At 38.5% G+C, this 21414-nt stretch overlaps 1 protein-coding gene across 2 annotated transcripts in view; it reads right to left on the bottom strand.

The window, feature by feature from the left end:
- MTUS1 (microtubule associated scaffold protein 1) overlaps positions 1-20153 on the bottom strand; it is a gene marked incomplete at both ends in the record, with an annotated part of 94569 nt that extends 74416 nt beyond the window's left edge. Inside the window, 2 exons of one of the 2 annotated variants that reach the window (XM_084232171.1) lie at positions 13302-13497; positions 18066-20153. In XM_084232171.1, coding sequence (XP_084088297.1) covers positions 13302-13497; positions 18066-20153 — 2284 coding nt within the window. The remainder of the gene's footprint in view (positions 1-13301; positions 13498-18065) is intronic. The other variant, XM_084232170.1, reaches the window with a different exon arrangement.
- Between the last annotated feature and the right edge of the window lie 1261 nt (positions 20154-21414).

Genomic DNA, 21414 nt, shown 5'->3' with positions numbered 1-21414 from the left:
AACTACTAGAGCTGGGAAAAGAATGTGAAATAGACATAAATTACCTATTGGGTTGTGGGAAGTCATGACACATTTTTTGCTTGAAAAACAGAAAAAATATGTTGTGACTTTTCTGATAACCCAATAAAAAAAGAGAAATTATGTTGATAGTTATAGCTTGGGTTCTTTTAACACAACTATATAGTGGAGGTGACCTTTGGACTGATGATCTATAGTAACTAGGAATTATTATAAAATTAAATCTACTTAAAAGAACAAAAAAGTAACGATAAGATATGGGGCAATAAACTATGCAACTTGAAACTTCCTGGAGGGTCACTCTCAACCCTTCAGGTACAAATTCTCTCAACAACACTGTTTAGCATCTAAAAATTTCATTTTATAGGCTGAGTGTTACAGACTAAAATATTTAAATAAACCTGGGTAGGCTACTTACAAAATAAATTTTCAACAATCAACAGCTTTCCAAAGTACCAGGAAAAATATTTAAGAGTCTCTATTTTAGCAACAAAAGGCAGTTGCACACATATTCTATTTCTATGAATAAATTTATGGAAAAGGCACTCACATTATGGGGAAAGTTACAAAAATAAGGGGCAAAAAATATTTGAGTACGGCCTCCCTAGTGGCGCAGGGGGTTAAGACACAACCTATGACACTGTCTGCAGCCTCTGAAGCACAAGTTCAATCACCTGGCCGGCCAGGGAGCTACCCACATGGTGCGGCAGACCTCTCCTGTCTCGCCCACTGCTCCCCTCAGCAGTGTATTTCAGTCAGTCTGCCTGTTTTGTTCCTCACTCTGGTGAATCCTCTTACCCCCTCCCCAATACCTTCTTGTATGCATAAATAAATCTTTAAAAAAAATTTAAGTGAACAATTATGTTTTTCTTTCCTGAATTAATATATCAACTGACTACTATTCCAATCTAAATCCATATGTGCCTTTCTTAAAGGGGGAATTAGAGAATTTAAAATTTAGTGAAAAGGAAAGGGAGATGAGCCTCTTAGATACATGTATCTTAGAGGATTTGTTTTATCTCTCTGGACTTTTTCTCCTCTGAAATGAACAAACAGACCACCACACAGAGTAAGATGATCTCTGATCTCTTATGTGCACTTCAGTTTAAGTATATATGCTACATAGGAGTAAGTACTCATTTTTCCCAGTTTCAACTCCTGTTGCGTATCCATTGTTTTAAGTTATAAATGTTCCCAATATTTGGTTTAAAAAAAATCAAGTTAATCTGGAACAGTTAAAAATAACTCAACATTCTAGAATATAAAAATGAGAAGAACTACAAATCAACAATGAAAATAATTAATCTGGTTGAAAATGGGCGAAGGACTTGAATAGACATGTCACCAAAGATACACAAGTAGTGCAACAAGAACATGAAAGAAGGGCCTCCCTGGTGGCACAGGCAGTTGAGCGCAGCGCTGTGAAGCTGTCCGCACCCCCTGCACTGCCGGTTCGATCCCCGCTGGCCGTGGAGATGCACACAAGGCGCAGTAGACCCTCTCTCCTGTCTCGCCCGCTGCTCCCCTCAGCAGTGTATTTCGTCAGTCTGCCTGTTCTGTTCCCCACTCTGTCTGGTGAATTACCCCCCTACATATCTGGCCTATACCCCGGTTCTTGTATAAATAAAATAAATCTTAAGAAAAAAAAAAGAACATGAAAGGACGTTCGGCATCACTAGGCATTAGGCATTAGAGTAGTCCAAATCAAAGCCACAATAAGAAACCACTTCACACCTGTAAGGATGGCCATTATAAATACATACATAGGCATACATAAATGTAACAGTAGTAGGGGCTAAATAATAAAAATTAAAACTCAAAACAAATTAACAAGTGCTAGCAAGGAACCTGTGCATTACTGATGGAAAAGTGCAATGATACGGCAATTCCTCAAAAAATTAAAGAGAGAACTACCATGTGATCCAGGATTTCCTCTTTGAGTAGATAACCAAAAGAAAAGAGAGCAGGATCTCTAAGATATATATACACTCAACCATGTTCATCACAACCCAAGTGTCAACTGACAGATGTTAGATAAGTAAAATGAGGCATATATTGAATTGTTGTAAAATCATGATGCATTTTCATGACTTTTCTGACAACCCAATACATTCACTGAAACATTTTTGGGTTTATAAAGCCAATTTTGATATGTTAGAACATGGATGAACCTTGAAGACAACATAAGTGAAACGAGCCAGTCACAAAAGGACACATGCTGTGTGGCATCTGGAGTAGTCAAGTTCATAGAGACAGAAGGTGGAATGGTGGTTGTGGTGGCCTGAGGGAAGAGGAGAATGGGGGATTAAATGTTTAATGGATACAGAGTTTCATTTAGGGAAGCTTAAAAAGTTCTAGAGATGGACGATGACTGCAGTGGTCCAAGAATCCTACGCAGGTGTATCTCTTAAAAATAGTTAAAATGGTAAATTTTATGTAACACATGTTTTACCACAAAAATGTTTCAAAATTTAATTAAAAAGGGAAATGTGCTGCTAATGATTATAGGATATAAAATAATAAAAGTTATGGGCATAAAAAGGTTATCAGCATTAATAGACTGGTGTACAAAAATCTCAAAAATATAAAAATTCAGAGAGGATAAAGAAGGTATTTCAAATCAGTTAAGTCACATTTATTTGTGGTATTAAGATACTAGAATTAAAAAAAATTAAAGTTTGAAAGTGGTAAGGTGTAGTAGTTAAAAGTCAAAACCTAGAGCCAGAATGCCTAGGTTTAAAGTCAGCCCCATTAAGCACTGGCTGTAAGCAGGTTACTTAAGCTCACTGTGCCTTTAATTTTCCTGTGAGAATGGGGGCGATAATAGTGGTACTTACCTCATAGATTCTTGTTAGAGTTAACTAAGCTTATGTTATTTTATGCTTATAATGATACCTGGCACATAACAGTGCCATCTGAATTTAACTACTAAGTTCTCATAGAGTACGTGAAAAAAACAAAACAATTAAACCTGTATTAAAAAGTAAAGGATTGGGCCTCCCCTGGTGGTGCAGCGGTTGAGCGCTGGGCTGCGAAGCTGCCCACAGCCTCTGCAGCGCAGGTTCAATCCCCGGCTGCCGGCGAGGGTCCCACATGGCGTGCAGACATCTCCTGCTGCACCCGCTGCTCCCCTCAGCAGTGTACTTCGATCCTTCTGCCTGTTCTGTTCCCCACTCTGGCTCTGGTGAATTCTCTCACCCTCCTGTGTTTCTGACCGTACCCAGTGCTTGTATAAATAAATAAAACTTTTTTGAAAAAAACAAACAAAATAAAATAAAATAAAATAAAAAGTAAAGGATTTATAACAAAACCACAAAATACAGATAATATGAACTGACCTCTTTTAGTAAGGAAGGTCTTAATAAGCTCAAAAACACATGAAAGTTAAAGGAAAAGACATATTTGACAATATAGAAATGTAAAAAATTTAAATCGCTCTACACAAAATAAAAAGGCATTGAATAGTAAAACACAGGACAATGGACAATATCAAACCAACAATGAAGACTCATATGCCCCAAAATACAAGTGAGCAAAAAGTTCTAACAAGAGAGTAATTAAAAAGAATCATTACATTTTCTTTTAATTTAATCTTATTGTGACTAACACATTTCCTGACTCCCCATTAATTTAATCTTATTGTGACTAACACATTTCCTGACTCCCCAACTGTCATTCTTAATCCCCATTTCCATCACTCACACCCTACAGAAAGGCTTAAAGCAAATTGTTTCAGGCCCAACCTTTCTTGAAGTTAGGAGTGACTTTGTGGTCCTGTCGGTGCCAACAAGACTGAAAGATAAGAGTGCTGGGGGGGTTGGTGCTGAGGAGGGGCTTGCCTCCATGATAAATGCAGACAGGCATGTCAGGAGAGCCCCGACTCTGGGCCACCATCCTTTGATTCCAGCCTTCAGACACAGCGGCAGCAGGACGTGTTCTTGGAACTTTCAGCGACCATATTTTAACTGTTGCCTCAGCCTGAGGCTGAACAGGCTGAGGCAGGAGAAGAGGATTGATAAAAATATGACATTATTGAACAACCAAAACTGGAAGTGCCTACCTCTCGACTTCCTATCATACACACAACCTCCTGGTTGTATGGGGCTTCTATTACTGTAGTAAATTGTGATCCTACCTATTCCCTCATCAGCAGCATTTGACAAAGATGGAAGTCATTTCCTCTTTGTCCTTGAAAAGCTTTCCTTATGTTGCTTCCAGAACACCACTCTGAATGACTTCCCTCCTACCTTCCTGACTGTTCCTCCCTGATGTCCTTTGCGTTTCTGCTTTAAAGCTTAGGAGTATCCCAGAAATAATTTGAAGTTCTCCAGGGAGAACAGTCAGGAGCCCCAGCACAGCCCCTGACCTGTTCTCCCTCTGTACTTTTTTGGTGATCTCATCTAATCTAGCAGCTGTAAGTATCACCTAAGTGTTAATAAATCCCAAATTTACATCCCTACACCAAATTTCTCCTATACAGTCAGGACTTACACAGTCAACTTTACACTCTACATCTTCACAGATATCTATTATTCATCTCTACTTAATAGCTTTAAACCGTGTTCCTAATATCCACATACCAAAACCTACGTTTGTTTCCTTCATCCCTTTGTGTTATTGGCAAAATCATTCTTTCATGATTCACGCAACATGTTCTAAGTCATCTCTGGTTCCTCTCTCTTTTGCACTCACTGTTCTCTCTAAGCGAATTCTTTTGGCTTTACCTTCAAACACATATCTAGAACCTGATCAATCCTCCACCCCATGCCACTGCAAACCTGTTCAACGAAGCACAATCTTCTGCTAGGACTACAGCAATCAGTATCTCTTCACTGATCTCCCTGATCATGCCCTCACCTCCGTCAATGAATTCTCTACACAGACATCAGAGTGAACCCGCTAAAATTAATTCATTTTGGTTAAAATTACTTTGGTTCTGGGCCTCCCTGGTGGTGCAGGCGGTTGAGCACAACTCTGTGAAGCTGTCTGCAGCCTCTGCAGTGCTGGTTCGATCCCCACCTGCGGTGGAGATGCCCACATGGCACAACAGACCTCTCCTGTCTCACCCGCTGCTCCCCTCAGCAGTGTATTTCAGTCAGTCTGCCTGTTCTGCTCCCCACTCTGTCTCTGGTGAATCCTCTCACCCTCCCATGCATCTGGCCTGTACCCCAGTTCTTGTGTAAATAAATCTTAAAATAAATATATAAATAAAATGACTGGTTCTAAGTCCTTATGATCTTCCTAAGATTGTACATGAGCTCCTCTCCACTACCTCTCAACCTCAACTCTGTTTCTCTTTTCCTTATTTCATATCTTGCTATTCCTAGAACACATTAGTCAAGCTCCACCTCAGGGTTTTCCCCCTTCCTGTTCACTCCAGCAGGTCACATCCAGACAGTCACATGGATAACTCCCTTGGCCCTTCACTCAAAAGCCACCTTTCCCAGGCCACACTCACCAAAAATCAATCAATCTCTCACACACAAAAACATACATATATATCTCTGCTGTAGTAATTTTTTTCTCTCACTTTGGTACTTTATATTACCAAACATTGTATATACTATATTTGCTTATGGATTAGCCTGTCTCTTCCATCAGAATGAATATAACTTCAAGGAGGGCATGTTTTAATCCTGTTTTCATTTCTGTACCTCAGCACTCTTGATCACTGAGTCTACATTTATTCAATAAATTCTTGTGCACCAAAGTCAATACACCAATTAAAATAATATACATTTTTGCACTTTTCTAAACAGCAAATATTTGGCAAGAGTGTTAGAAATGTCAAATTCCTGGCAAGGGTGTTGGGAAACTACTCATATACTCAGAGTAGGAGCACAGACTTGTATGCTATTTCTGAAGGACAACTTGGCAATGTGTATTAAAAGTCTTAAATATGCTCACACCCTCTGAGAGTCCACCTAAATGAATGTATCCAAGGTATTTGTTCTGCCAGCATATGTACTTATTTACAAAGTTCCTCAGTGTAAAATTGCTCAATATATTGAAAAAATAAAAGCCTGATGATCAAAGAAATCTGAAGAAATAAATCTCAGCATATTCAGATGATTACATATTACTCAGTCATTTAAAGTCACAGCATTAAAGAATATTTATGTTTTAAAGATCTATGAAAATAGGTACCATGCCCTTTATTTTTTAAATTCAATCTTTTTTTTGCATATAAAAACTGGAGTGTAGACTGGAGGTATAGAGGTGGGGGGGGGGCGGTGAGAGGATTCAGCAGCGACAGAATGGGGAGCAGAACAAGGGAATCTACTGAAATACACTGCTGAGAGGAGCAGCAGGGGAGACAGGAAAGGTCTGCTGTGCCATGTGGGTTTCTCTCTGGCCGGCTGGGAATCGAACTCATGCTGCAGAGGCTACGGACCCCTTCAGAGTGCGGCGCCCAACCCCTTGCACCACCAGCGAGGCCCAATATGCCACATTCTTGACTGAGCCAAGACAATGTATTTACCAGTAGGGTACAAGAAACTGTCATCTGTATAACCATCACCATTTGCTTCAATTCACAGTAAACTCAAAAGAGCAGCTTATGGCAGTACATGTGAGTCACAACAACAATATAGCATGTCTTAAGAGGGTGGTAATTTGACAGAGAAACAAGAACCCACAAAGCAATGTTCTCATGATGATGGAACTGCAGAGAGCACAGTGTTCACAGTAGCACTGTCAGTACCTGCCTCTGCAAGTATGTGTACAAGATGTCTGCTGCTTCAGGTTCAAAAACAACAAAATACTTCTTCAGCCATAGGCCTGGGAACGCGTGTCCTGCAACTAAGGTTATAATAAACCAGAGACCAAAGACTTAGAGGGATTGCATTCTTTCACCAACTACCAGACACAAAAGATGAACAAGGGTCTTCACATGGTTACCAGCAAGTTTATGACCTGGCATGCCAGTGGGAATCCTAATAAGGGAGGGAGACACACATTAAGTCTCCAGTTCATTAGAAGCCAAGTCATGGGCAGAGGTTAAGAAAGTCAGTGGGACCCACAAGTTTATTTCCTTTTCTAAGATTACATAGTAAATCAATAAAATTTGCACAAACACACTTAAATCAACGAACCTCATAAAAGTAGCTGGAAAATATGAATGAGGAAGCTGTCCAATCCATTATCCACAGCTACTATCATGAATCTTGACCCTTAAACGCCTCTTTAATCTCCAACTGTATGTTTATTTCCATGTCTGCATTGCCTTTTTTATTTCAAAGACCAATTTGCATGTACACCGGACACATTCTGGTGCATCCATCACCTCGTTGTCCTGCTTATCCCTGTCACTCCTGTCTTTATCAGCTCTTTCCTCTTAGGCTTTCTTACCCTGTAAACATTTTCACTATTTTAAACTTCAAACATGTACACACCTTCTGGAGGTGTTTTAATCTCTTCAAATTCAACATCCCCAAACTAATCTCATCATTCTCCTCCTGAAAATCAACTCTTGCTAGGCTATTCGCTATTTTGCTTCATGGCCTCATCATCCATCCACCCAAACAAGAAATCTGAGGAGACACTTGGCACTTAGTCACCACCAATGCTGCTTACCAGACCCTCTTCCTCCAAAACACTTAATATTTTCACTCTACTTTCTATCCCCAAATAATTGCATGACTCTCACAAACTTATGCCTAAAATGTTAGAACTGATCTGCCTCGACTTTCCTCAACACCCATCTGTCACTGTACAATCTGATCAGGGCACATGGACCCCAGTCTTATTGTTCCCCAAACATACCATATCCTTTTGTAACTCAGCATTTGTACCCTTGGGGATGCCTAGAGAACCACTAAGGTCACTTCACATGTCACTGCTCATCTCTCCCCAGAGGTTGGTTAGTGGTGTTCCCTTTACTGTGGACACAGTGCTTCATACAAGTCTCCTTTTGAATCAAGCCAGATGATATTTTTAAACACCTGTTGTGTAATAGGTACACCCTGATGAGCACTGGAAGATACAAAAATAACCAAAGTCTGGACTATACCCATATGGATCTCAGTTTAGTAAGTGATAGAGAAGTCAGGCAAGAATCACAGTGCAACATAATAAATGAAAAATATCACACAAGCCTGGGAAATTCAGGCGGATTTAGGGAATGAGGACTTTGCATTCAAATGATTTCCTTAAACACCCTCTTTTCACTTCACCCTCCAACAAGTGAGGTTATTAAAGGGCATGCTACTTAATCATGTTTGTATTCACAGAATCTAATATAGACTGCCCGGCACACGCAGACACTCAAAACACATCTTGAATGCATAGATAACAGACTCCATGGTGACAAATCAAGCATAGTTTATGAGTCATTCCATAAAGCAATCTCCTCCACAATGACTTGCCAAGTGAGAAGACCTGTTAGTAATGCCTGCAAAGTGATCAATAACTCACAATGATGGTGTTCGAGGAGGTATTTGTCTCCTAAGTGCCTTGATTGGTTCCATCTACTCCCACCATGCTCTCTCCTAGACCCTGTGCACACTGCACAGCTCGTTCTTGGCCAAGCACTCCACTACCTACAATACTGCCTCATCTTGGGATCTTTGCATTTGCTGCTCCCTTGCCTGGAAAGTCCTCACATCTGATATCCAAATGTGTCTCTCCTTCTCCTCCAAGTATTGGCTCAACTTTCAGGGATTAACTAAATATCACCTTCTTGGTGAGGTCTATTCTTGTTCACTCCCAGTGCAGGAATGTAGACCTTTGAATTGGGTTTTTCCCCCCCTCAGTACTTACCATTATTTTACATACTAAACATTTTGTTTACTCAATTTTCTGATTCATCATACTAGAATTTAAGCTCAAGAGGGCAAGAATTTGTTTTTTTTGTGTACCATTCCATTCCTAGCAGAAGAAGGTACTCAACAGATTGGAGTGAAATGACTGAATCTGCTGCCTGGATGTCCAGGGTAGAGGTTAAGAGCAAAGGCTCCAGTGACATACTGCCTGTCCTGTTTCTTATGTCCCCCAACTAACTGTTAATTTGGGCAAATTATGCTTTCAAAACCTTAGATTCTCTGTCTGTAGATTGGGGATACTCAGAGCATCTATTCTTGATAAAGTGTGAGGCGAGATATTATGCACCAGGCGAGTTTAGAATAGACACATCATTAGCACTCAAAATATGTAGCACTCAAAACCAAGTTATTTTTATGAAAAGAAACCTGGAAATACATTATTTGACATATTTTAGTTACATAAATATATAGAAACATCTACGTACAACTCATTCAAGTTAAGCTTTAGAAAAAAATCACTTCTAGTTTTAAAGGTAATAACTTTAATAATAAACTTCTAGTTTTTAGAAGGTAATAACTTCTAGTTTTTAACAATTAGCTTAGTGATGCAAGCATGTGAATAAACTTGTCATCATTTTGCTAAGTCTCTCAGACTTTCAACCAGAAAAAGACAAAATGATGTGAAATTGAAATGGTATTACATTCCCTTTAATACTAAATAAACAAGAAATCAGTGTGTAAGAAACAACGAAGAAGGAAAACTTAGCAAGAAAGAAGAGATTCCCCTAACAATAGGCAAGTAATTCCAACTTTGGGATGCACTTCTGGTTTGAGAGGAAGTACACTGTATTAAGCCACAATAAATTGAATTAAAACAAAGGCTTACCCCTTTGCTATTTCTCAATGTCTAAAAGGAAGTCACCTCTTTCTCTAGAAAAAAGCTAAAGACATGTCTTTCATAGGCCTTGCTTTGGATTCTGGAATAATCAGACTAGTCCTTGAACATTCCATTCCCCAAAGTCCTCTGGAAGCACACAGAGCCTTTTCCACACCCTTCACACATCCCTCTGTGGTGCTAAATCAACCTGTCTTTGCCCTCCCCAGAAAGGCTAATGGGTCCACAGGGCAGGGAGTGTGTTCTAAGCGCCTATAACCCTGCCTGGTTCAGGCTGGTCACTGGCAGTGCAATTTCATATTCACATGAAGGAACACACACATTTATCATCTAAAACCTTGTACAGATTTTGCTATTGCCTCTGAAAGATGCTGGCAGAAGTATCTCTAAAGATGCCTGAATGGGTCAGGAAGTATTTACTGGGCAATTTTATTTATCCTGCATATTAATTTGCAATAACCATGCAAAATCATTTACACCATACTCAAATGACATGGATTTTAAGCCATAAGCCTGAAAAGGGAACAGCCGTGAGCTCTAAACCGTTCAGCAAAACACAAGAAATTAAATTTTTCAAAATTTATGGTGACTCTAATAGTGTATCTTTAGTAATGTTAAAGATCAGAGCATTCATTCCAGAGCCCCACTGCTTGACCTGAGCCCCATCTCTGCCACACTTTAGCTGCACAACCTTGACAAATTATATAACTTCTCTGTGACGGTTTCCTCAGCTGTAAAATAGGAATGTCTCACGAATCTATTGGTGAGGATTAAGTGAATTGACATGTGAAATGACTGGAGTCTAGAGCTTGGTAAACATCTAGTAAGTGTAAGCTACTATCATTAGCATTAGAATTATTATTAGTTTTCCTATTTCATTTAATTGAGTGGATTAACACACACACATACTCCAAGGAAGTCATGATACTGTGAATCTGGTTTATTATAATCACTTATAACCTGGTTTCATACAACTTTTCAGATTTTGATGAAGTAAAATGAAAATAGTTCCATTGGATTTCTCATACCTTAAAGTTTCAAGAAAATGGCTGTTTTAACTCCAGGTCTGGTTTTCTACTTAATTCTCTGAAAGGATTTATTGAAAACCCCAAGGCAGCTAGAATATTCCTGCTGCTTACCTTTCAGTAGGGTAACTTTGTTTGCCTGCAGAGGATATCCATTTGGTTTCAATTTTCTGATACACAATCACTTCATTGTACAATAAATGGCAACATGCTCTCAAAGATCTAAAGGCATATTGTTTTTGCTACTTGATTTTCTGTTCTACTTTTAATTCTCTGATGATTAAATTTCCTGGCCTCCATACAAACATGTCTCAATTTATTGTGAGCATCCAAACAAGTTAGTTGCTATTATTTTTTTTAAACATAATATAGCACAATCAAGTCAGTCTTCCAACCACTAAAATATAAGCTCAAATACAAATCCATAATATCCCTGGTTACAAAAATTTTTTCCATTTACATGTGGAAAATCACCACATGAAATATAATTTAGTTTTTTACTTAGATTGAAATCTCTAAATACATAATTTAGTGTTCAAGCTGTTTTGTACAGATTAATAAAAAGCTTGATAACTTTTATTAACTTTTCATTAAATAGACCTCTTCACTCTTTAAGGCTTAACATTATGTAACATAAAGTAAAGGGACATAAACTGTTTCACTCTGTTGGAACTGATCATGCAAAAAAAAATAATCCCATCTTTTCAAATACATCCTGGTGGGAAGAGCACAAGGTACTATGGTGATGGTGCACGGGTGACTTGGTGGTGGGAATTTCATGGGGACTACACCTGAGAGGAGAAAACACTTTGTGTAAAAATGAAGGATATAAAAAATATATAAAATAAAAATTCATCCTGGGAAACAGCATAATTTCTTAAAAGTATGTGCACTTCAAGGTTCTCTGGGGTGTAAGCATTTTGTGGTCTAGAGAATCATATGAAGGTGACACTATTCAGAAAATCAGGTGAGCTCCCTAGAAAGATAAAGACTGTAAAAACTAATGAAACCCTCACACTTCACCAAAGCCCAAGGTGAGTAAACATTTGCTCAGAAAGTTCAATGGTGCCAGAGCAGTTCTAGAACACAGAGTTACTAAGTACAGACCAAGTTGCCAGTGACCACAGCTCTACATGACCCCAAGACGCAGGTGCGTCTTCCATCCAATAGGAAGGGCTCACACTATCATCTGGTAAATACCATGCACCCAATCTGGCAGAAAGAACAGCAAGAATCAAAGTTTTGATCTAACTCATGCCTCAGCTCCCCGATTATGGCACTGTTTTTCCTCTACATGATGAACACTTCAAACTGATGGGGTCCTCTTTCCCACTCAGCTTCTCTGGAGATGGGAATGGACATGTGCTGCCAATCTGTCTTCCTCCATCCATCCCTCTTCATAGAACTGCTCCTCAGAACCTCAAGACCTTGAAGTTGGGCCTGCATCTAAATAAACAACTCTTAAAATACCCCTTGAGCTGTAAGTTTCTCACAAAGGAGACTTCAGAAGAGGACTGAAAAATAAAACCCCAAACAACTAACGTGTAGAGAAATAAAAGAGATCCTCTGGGAATTGGTCAGTTTTGTTAATTTTTATAAAATGTTCCCACATGTGTGGACAAAACTGTAGAGGCACTTCTTCAGATCATTCAATAGCTGTCATTATTTTTATAAGGGAACTTCTAAATCTATCTGACATGCCTTAATTTGCTCAAGGTTATACCTGTTTGAGTTCAGATAAACCCAAATAAAACATTATTTCTGGGTGGAAAAAAATATCTACCTAATATGAGATATATATATATATATATATATATGTTAAATGAGATGTGTGAAAATAAATTTCAAGTTGCCCAATACAAAAAAATAAAATAAGTGGCGTTCCCCACAGAGTGCTCTTCATCAGCTGCAATGGTTAGCAGGCTCTTTGAGTTCCTATGATGAAATATATTGGCTTTTCCATTTTGTGTTCTTATTTGTAACAAAGAAAACTGTACATCTGCCAAATTCACTAAGATACTTAATAGCTACTCTTGAAGCTCTAGAACTTTATAAACCTAACATGAATTTAAAACAACAATTTCTAAAATACAAAGCAACATAAATAGAAGTTCACATCAGAAAAGTTTAATCAACCTCATGTCCCTGAAAATTTATAATACATCTCTCAGTAAAATTCAAGGAAAAAACTAATCTCTTCACATGTGGTCAGAACATATTATGAGTCTAGTATATAACACATCATTAAGCACTTAACCATTTGTAAAAAATTTGAAGATGAAATGACTCATATATAAAAGGTACACAATTGTCCATATACACATCCTTCTGATATACTTACAAGTTGGTTTATGCGTGCATATTTTCCCCCAACTAACCTTTACATTGGTCAAACATAAAGGCTGTGTCTTCGACTTCTTTTTCTACCTTCCCTGTTCAAGATGCTAGTCAAGGTTAATGAAAAGCTAAATGGTTTAGTGACAGAATGTGTTAGTTTAGTTCTATATGCAAAAACTTACTGTTTTTTTTGACATTCCTAATTATTATGTATGAATAATTCAAAAACTGCTGTAAGGAACAGCTGAATTATTTTATTCTTACCAGATGTGGACACACGTCTGATTCTCTGAGGAGACAAGGCTCCATCAGAACTGAGAGTTCGACTGCCGCTATTTCGCCTCAAACAGGAAACAGAAGGCCCCACTTTGGCTTTTGGACCCGTTGTTTTTCTCAAACTGGAGGAATCAGGCTTGGATATACTCCTACCCAAGGTGGCTGAAGTTTTTGAACCAGAACCCTGTGAAAAAATAGTTAAGATTTTACTCCAGCTGTCATATTCCCCACACCCTCCCCTGAAGTGTTGTTATCTGTGGGAAAGAATGAACTATGTCAGAGGGCTGAGGGCACAGTGTGGTGATGGGTGTGATCCTACGCCTCTGAATCACATACAGTGTTGTAAACCAATGTTGCTTCAATTTAAAAAAAAAAGCTTTTAATTAAAAAATAATTTAAAAATAACAGAATTTTACTGCAGACCATACCTTCCACAATATTTTCCTGAAGTGTTACCCATGTGAAAGAAGCAATTTCTAAGTGGAAATATGCCTGATGGATATTTGATTTTCATTTTTACTATGAAGAAATTGAAACTCATGAAATGCCTCTTGCTCCTACCAATGAAACTGTTCCCAAGATGACCAGCACCACTGATCAGATTCAAGGCACAGCCCGTGTGCTCTCCCTATAGGCCCTTCTCTATGGCATCCAAGGAGAATAACCATATTTGGTTTCTCTGTCAGAGCTCTTTCCTGGCCTTCCTTCTTCCTACCTGATTATTCCTTGTCTGGATCCTGGTCTTCCCTACCTTCATATGCTAGTTATTGTGAGCTTCCTAAACTGGATCCTCTTCCTCATCTTCTATTTTATAGCTCCCTAGATGATCATATCCGCTGTTTCAGCCACCCCCTACACACTGTGATCAGCATATGGCTCTTATACCATGAAAAATATCATAGGTATCAACTCATGATTTCTCAAAATAAACTTCTGATGTTGATACTTTCACAGAAGAGCACAAAGCAGTATCTGAAATTAAACAAATTCTACCCGCCCACCTCAAAACTCATCTCTTCCCATATTTACCACAACACACCCTGTGTTGTCCAACTTAAACAACCAAAGTTATTTCTAGATGCCTCCTTTCTTACCAACTAAACCCCTCGTGATTTCATTCTCTTGCCTCTTTATCTGCAGTAACACAGGGCTGCATCATTTCTTGCCAGAATTACTGAAATCATATCCTCTGGACTGAAACCTGTCCTTTCTGGTTTCACCAGTCTCTCCAATTAATCTTCCAACTCACTGCTAAGGCAAGTTAAAAATGGGTTAGGCTGCTTCCCTCTGCCTGCCATATAAAGTCAACTCTTCTTTGTAAAGTTAAAAATGAGTTAGGCTGCTTCCCTCTGTCTGTCATATAAAGTGAGGCACAACAAGTCATCTTGGAAGACACCCCTTGCTAACCTATTCAGCTTATTCCTCACTGCTTTTGGTCCCACATCCTGGCTCACCTCACACACAGCACCTGGGATCTCTTAAATAATATCTTCTCATGTTTTTTCATCTTTGTATATATTATTTCCTCTACCCAGAATACCCTTTCAGTGCATACTTGTCCTGTAATTTCCAGATAGTGACTAATATCTCCTCTTATCACTATCATTCCATTCTGCCTCCTATAGCACAAGTCTAAAAATACTCCCTGTGTGCTGCCAAAGTAGTATTTAGAAACTCCCCCACTTTCGCTTAACTTCTGATAGTACCACTACACTAGACACCAGGTCTGACCAGCGGCTGTGTATTTCTTCTCTATATCCCAACAACCACTGTCATATATAGCAGATAGTGAGTACCCAAGAAACACTTAGGAAATGAGAGTGTGGGCCTTACTCAAAGCACAAATTCCAACACTGTAAGCTATAAGTTGTATTCTTCCTTTATATCAAGAAGAATTGAGCTTCATAGAAACCAAATGACTTACCCTAGGAAACTCAGTGAATGATGGAGCTATACTCTGAAACCACTTCTAGCTTCAAAATTCAACCTCTTACCTTCTAAGCTGCATATTCCTCAAAAATCATTCTCTGTTCAGTAAGTCATATATGGACAATTTCAAATAGAGATATGTGAAGCCCCATACCGATGGCAGTCATATTCAACACTAGGTGAATTCAACATGAGCTCAATAGGGCAATATCTCCGGAGAACAACATAGAATTGGCTAAGGAAAGTAGGTGATTGTACATGAACTAAAAAAAAAAAAAATCTTTTAAAAAGTAAACCAAATTTTTAATCAACTTTCAATAGTGAATCAGGCCTCAGCAAATCAGATTCACTCTACCTTTCAGAGTCCACATTCCACAAAATGTTGAAACCCTGTGGTATAGCAGAAAAGGGACAGAATTCAAGTTGAGGGACTTGAATTTGAATCTGAAATTTACTATTTACCAGCTATGTGAGTTTTAAGTAAACTTCCAGAAGCTTTAAGATGTGGTTAACAACTGCCCTGTTGTTACTGGGAGGAGTAAGTGAGAATATATGGAAAGCACCTGACCATCACTGAGAAAATGAGGATAAATTCTATGTAAGACATCTGAGCAAGTATTTAGTAGAGAACGGGCATCAAATACCATTTCTTTTGCTTTTAGATAATTCACAACTCCCTTTATGTAACATACTTTCACCAATATATAACCTGTGATGGATTGCTACAAACCACCTATATCAAACTAAAGTTAAATTCCTTCCTCCAACTAAGAACCTTCCTGAAGTTTCAGATAAACCCAGACCAAACATCTGTGAGGTTGTAGGCAAACTAACTCAATGCCTACTTTAGCCCAAGACCAACAGAACACATTGAAAATTAATATCCCTCCAGGACTATCTCCTCATAAATCCGGGACAGATTTATAACCTTTGGGTATAGCTGAAGTGGCCAACAAACACTGGAGTTAGAGTAAAACAAATATTCACTCATTTAGCTCCCTACAAGCACAAAGCCCATGGCCTGGGATGATCTGCTCAGCCCCTTACCCGTCATACATGTAAATGTGTCAGATGTGAATAGTGATACTAAGAACTAATGATGCTTACAACACCAACATGGAAAAATGAGTTTATACAGTTGATAAAGGGACCAGGGCCAAAAATACAGGAATTCTAACTTCAAAATTCCTAAGGTGAAAAAAGTGTTTCTTTCTCCAAGATGTATTGGAATCCATTTCAATCTGATGATTCCATATTCTTACTTCAGAATCATATGAACCTAAAACATGCACTTTCTCTCTGCACACAGGAAATATAAAGCTGACTTAGTCAACGTACACATCACACAAACTTTTACTTTCAAAATTATACAACAAATTCTATTTGAGGAAAATGCTCTTTAAAGAAACTTTTTGCTAGTTTTTCTAGTAATTGGAGACCAACACACAATAACTCCCAAGAATCAATGAAGACTAGTTTTTTTAAAAATATCTATAAAACATCAAACTAAGAATGCTGATTAGAATTATCAGAGGTTACAGTATTTTTTAGCAAAATAATTACAAATGATATAAAATGAGTTCCCTTAAGTTTTGACCAAAAAAACGCTTTATAAAAAAACTTAAAGCAGTTAATTTCTGAAATATTGGGCAGTCTCATTAGTTTGGCTAATGTGGTGAGGTCTTCCTTATAGACTGATCATAAAAACCAAAACATCTCTAAACAGATCTAGTGCAAGAATATCATCGATTCCTTAAGCATTCCCTAGGCAGTCTAATAAGTCAGAACAGCATTTAGCACTTGACTCCACTTCTGTGTTTCATTCCTTTCACACATGAGCCTTCCACACAGATGTCTCACATCTGCCTTCACATCTGCTCACTCCTGGCCCAGAGGACCCTTTCATGTGCCCAAGAAAAACCCATGTGGGGCTCAAAATACATGCGAGTCCCCACGGCCAAAAACATAGCCAAGGACAAGTACATACGGCTCCACGGTCGCTTGCCAAATGTTTTTAAAACTCAGAAAACTAGCTTCCTCATGCTATTACCAAAACTAGCTTCCTCATGCTAATTTTTGAAGTAAAGGTAATTCCCTCATATAACCCCACCCCCCAATATCTGACAGATGATATAGAAAACAGACAGCTTTTCCACCATACATAAGTAAAACAAGTTTTGTTTATTTTATGTCCAGGAATATATCAGGGTTGCAAGAGACCTCTGACATTTATTAGTACAATCATTTCATCTTTGGGTTTCAAAGATGACTTGCCCTAAGTCACATTAGCTGATCAGGGACAGAATCCAGAAAACTGCTGTCAACAGGAGAAGGCGCCACTTTCCAGAGCTACTTTCTCCAGAACAGACAAGAGTTATTTTTATGTTGACTTGTTTACGAGCACCCCCTGGTCATTTCTAATTTTGTGCTCCAACACATTTTAAAGTTTCTATTTTTTTCCAGAACTATAAAATATAATCAGTTACATAATTCTAAATAACTACATTAAATATTAAAGTATCTTATCCTTTTTGCATACTGTTAAAAGAAGTAATATTCAATACAATATACTGAACTTGAGGATGTTTTCTTATACTGAAGGTTCCTATATTGTAACCAATTAACACTCTAAATGTACTGACTGACGACAAAGAATTACTGAATTGTATATGACCTGGATGGCATGTTACCTACCACCTGAAAGTAAAAGTGCACTTCTAGCTCTGCAATAGTATACAGACAATTTATGGATAATCAATTACTAGTATTGTTTCCTTCTCAGTTTCCTTCACCATCCCCTGAAGAGGTGAAAATTTCACTTACCGAAAACACAGAACCATACTCAAAGGTCTCATTCAAAATTTCCTTTTTAAGTTCTTGTTTTTCCACAGGTGTCCCATTTTCTTTTTCACCCTTCTTTTCAGGGCTAATCCCATCGATGTTGGAAACATATGTCATTTTCAGACACTCTGTGCTTTCCATCTTAACAGGGAGTATGCCTTTGATCTGGAAAAACGTAGCCACAGACCCAGTCTCACATGCCGAATTAGAAGAACTTGCTCTGTCAACATTTTCCTGATTTGATTTCATGGCAGATGTTGTTCTTGGAACCTTGTGTGAAGCATTTTTAGAATGAGTTGTAACATGTACAGCCTGGCTAGTAATGAGTTTATTAAATTGTTGCTTGTGTGTCTTGTTAATTAAGATTTCTGCTTTTGTGTCTGCATGCAAGTCAGATCTTGGTGGTTTGCTCAAAACTGTCAACTGTCTTGAGGACACTGGTGAGGATGATGAGGCCCTGGTTAACTGGGGTCTAGTTATGACCTTTGATAAAGCAGGGTCTTTGGGCTGCAATATTGGTCTAGATATAACTTTTGCTTTGACATTTTTGAAGTTTGGTCTTGGGTAGCTTATAATTTCAGTTTTTCTAACTTTACTGCCTACAGGGGTATTTGTTTTGGTTGCTGATTTTCCTAGACTAGGTTTAGTTACATTTAGAGAGGTCTTCTTCAGGCTTGGTAAATTTCTGAGATCTCGACTGTTCCTGTCTAACTTATTACATTTCTCTGGTGCTGCAATAGGTGATATAGAAAAGGTGGTATGTATGGGTTCTAGAATTGGCGTTGACATGCAAACTGTGTTATTTGTGTTAATAACCATATCATTTGTATCCCAAGTCATTTCAAATGATGAAGCCATTTTTTGTCTTGGTGGGCTACTTATGATCAGTTCCATGGTACGATTTTGGGTTCCCAAAATCTTTTCATTGGAGGCAATATGTGCGTCTTCAGCCACAGTGACTTTATGCTCTGGGTCCAGCACTTGGGCATCACTTTTATCAAAAGTTGGCACCAGCAGAGGGCATTCATCATCGATAATACAATTGGACACTGTTTCTCTTAGATTTTGGCCCATTTCCTTTTGCCCATATGAGCTGGGTGAATGTGTCTCACTATTTGGTTCATCTTCAGATAAACAAAAGAACTCTTGTAATACAGACCCACTGGGAACCTCCATGCCATCAGAAACTGGTGTTAGACTTTGTATCTCTTGTTCTTCAACTAGTCTTTGCTGTGACCCGTCTGTGAATTCACTGGTAACCTTTCCTGAAGAATATTGACACTGACTTCCAATATCTGGAACAACAACATCAGTTTGCATCACCACATCAGAAAATGCTGTGTAAGTTGTGTCTTGGGCCGCTGATGCTGTGGTTTGAGGGTTTTCAAAGCTGCCTCCGTCACTACTCATTTCTCTCACATGCATCTTATCAAAATGGGAAGTTGTACAAGTGGAACAGGATAAAGATGCTTTCCCACTTGTCACATCAGTTGGCTGTAGACTTCCAGAGGTGTGCAAAGAAGAACTCTTTCCACCATCATGACATGTGATAAAGGTGCAGTTTACTTTATCCACTCTCATATCAAAGGTCTGGTTTAGCTCCAAGGCAGTCGGGTAGTCTGTACAGTTGAAGTCATTGTTAGGTTTCCACATAAAAGGCATAGATGTCTCAACACTCTGGTCCTGAAATATTTCTAGGGAATCAGAGTTGCCACACAGGTACTTGGGATCCTTAGTATTTACACCATGTGCAAAAGAACAATGTTCAGAATCCTTCGGGCTGTCTAACACCTCCTTACCAGTGAAATCACTTGAAGATTTTTGGTGACTAAGTGCCTCAACACACTGAGGTTTTAAAGAAATATTTTGACCAATGTCCACGGCAGAGTTGCTTTCATAATCAACCACCATGTCATCTGTGTTTTCAGAATTCCAATTCATAGTATTGATGGAAGACTTTTGTGGTGATTTCTGGTTGTATGCATATGTGTTCCCATTTTTATCACTGATAAACAAGGATTGCAGTTCTTCTGTCTTGTCATGTGAATTGTCATCATTCATCCTGAACATTAACTTTAAACCTCTGCCATTTTATTTCTTCTTTAAATCCTTTCAAATGAGAAGGAAAATCTATCTCCTAAATTTTTCAGCATAGTTGAAATTTTCTTAGTTGAAGGTGCTTTGTCATTGAAATGATTTGTTGTTTTCTGGAAGACATAAAATGTTTTACTCAAATAAATATTAGGAAATTAATAAGTCACCCCTGATTAATTTTAACCACTTTAATATTTAGAACCTACACTTATGGATGAGGGTAATTAAGATATCACTAATGTATCATCCCTTTTCAAAGATATTTTTGCATTTGAGAGAATGGGACAGAATAGAAAAGAGACACTGCTAAAATTGCTCCTACAGGGGCCTCCCTGGTGGCACAAAGGGTTTAGACACAGCACTGTGAAGCTATCTGCAGCATGAGTTCAATCCCTGGCCAGGGAAAATAAAATAAAATTGCTCCAACAAATGACTTCACTTCTGAGATATCGCCTCCCTTCTAGTGATTTTTTTTTTGAAAGATTTATTTATGCATATAAGAACTAGGGTACAGGCCAGAGGTGCAAGGGCGGGTTGGGGGTGAGTTGAGAGGATTCACCAGAGACAGAGTGGGGAGCTTAACAGGCAAACTGACTGAAATACATTGCTGAGGGGAGCAGTGGGCGAGACAGAGAGGTCTGCTACGCCATGTGGGTAGCTCCCTGGCTGGCTGGGGATCGAACTTTTGCTGCAAAGGCTGCGGATTGCTTCATAGTGTGGTGCTTAACCCCTTGCACCAGCAGGGAGGCCCAAAAGTTCATTCTTCATAGTTAAAGTAGTACTCTATTGGTAGTTCTTTTCAAATGTATGACAAAACAACTATACTCTTCAGTATTTACCCAAAAAAAATGAAAATAAATGTCCAAACAAAAATGTATACACAAATGTACATCATTTTTATTGCTTCTTGGCCTTTTGGCTAAGCTCAAGTGTAGTACAAATGTACATCACTTTAATAGAAGCATTCTGCACAAGGGCATATTCTTCACCAATACCAGGAATGGAGCATTGATACCTGAAACAGCATGGATACAATGTTACAACTTAACAATATGACACAAAGTGAAAGAAGCCTATCAAAGGATTAAATAATAAGACACTGTTTACATGAAAAGTCCAGAATAGGCAAATACATAGATAGAAAGTAGATTAGTGGTTCTCCAGGGCTGAAAAAGTGTGAAAGGGAATAGAATGAAGAGTGACTGCCAATTGGGATGGGATTTCTTTTGAGGGTAAT

The sequence above is a fragment of the Talpa europaea genome, assembly GCF_964194135.1.
Source record: "Talpa europaea genome assembly, chromosome: 4".
Lineage (NCBI taxonomy): Eukaryota > Metazoa > Chordata > Mammalia > Eulipotyphla > Talpidae > Talpa > Talpa europaea.
The sequence above is the reverse complement of the archived record's forward strand: the minus strand, read 5'-3'. Positions and strand labels throughout refer to the sequence as shown.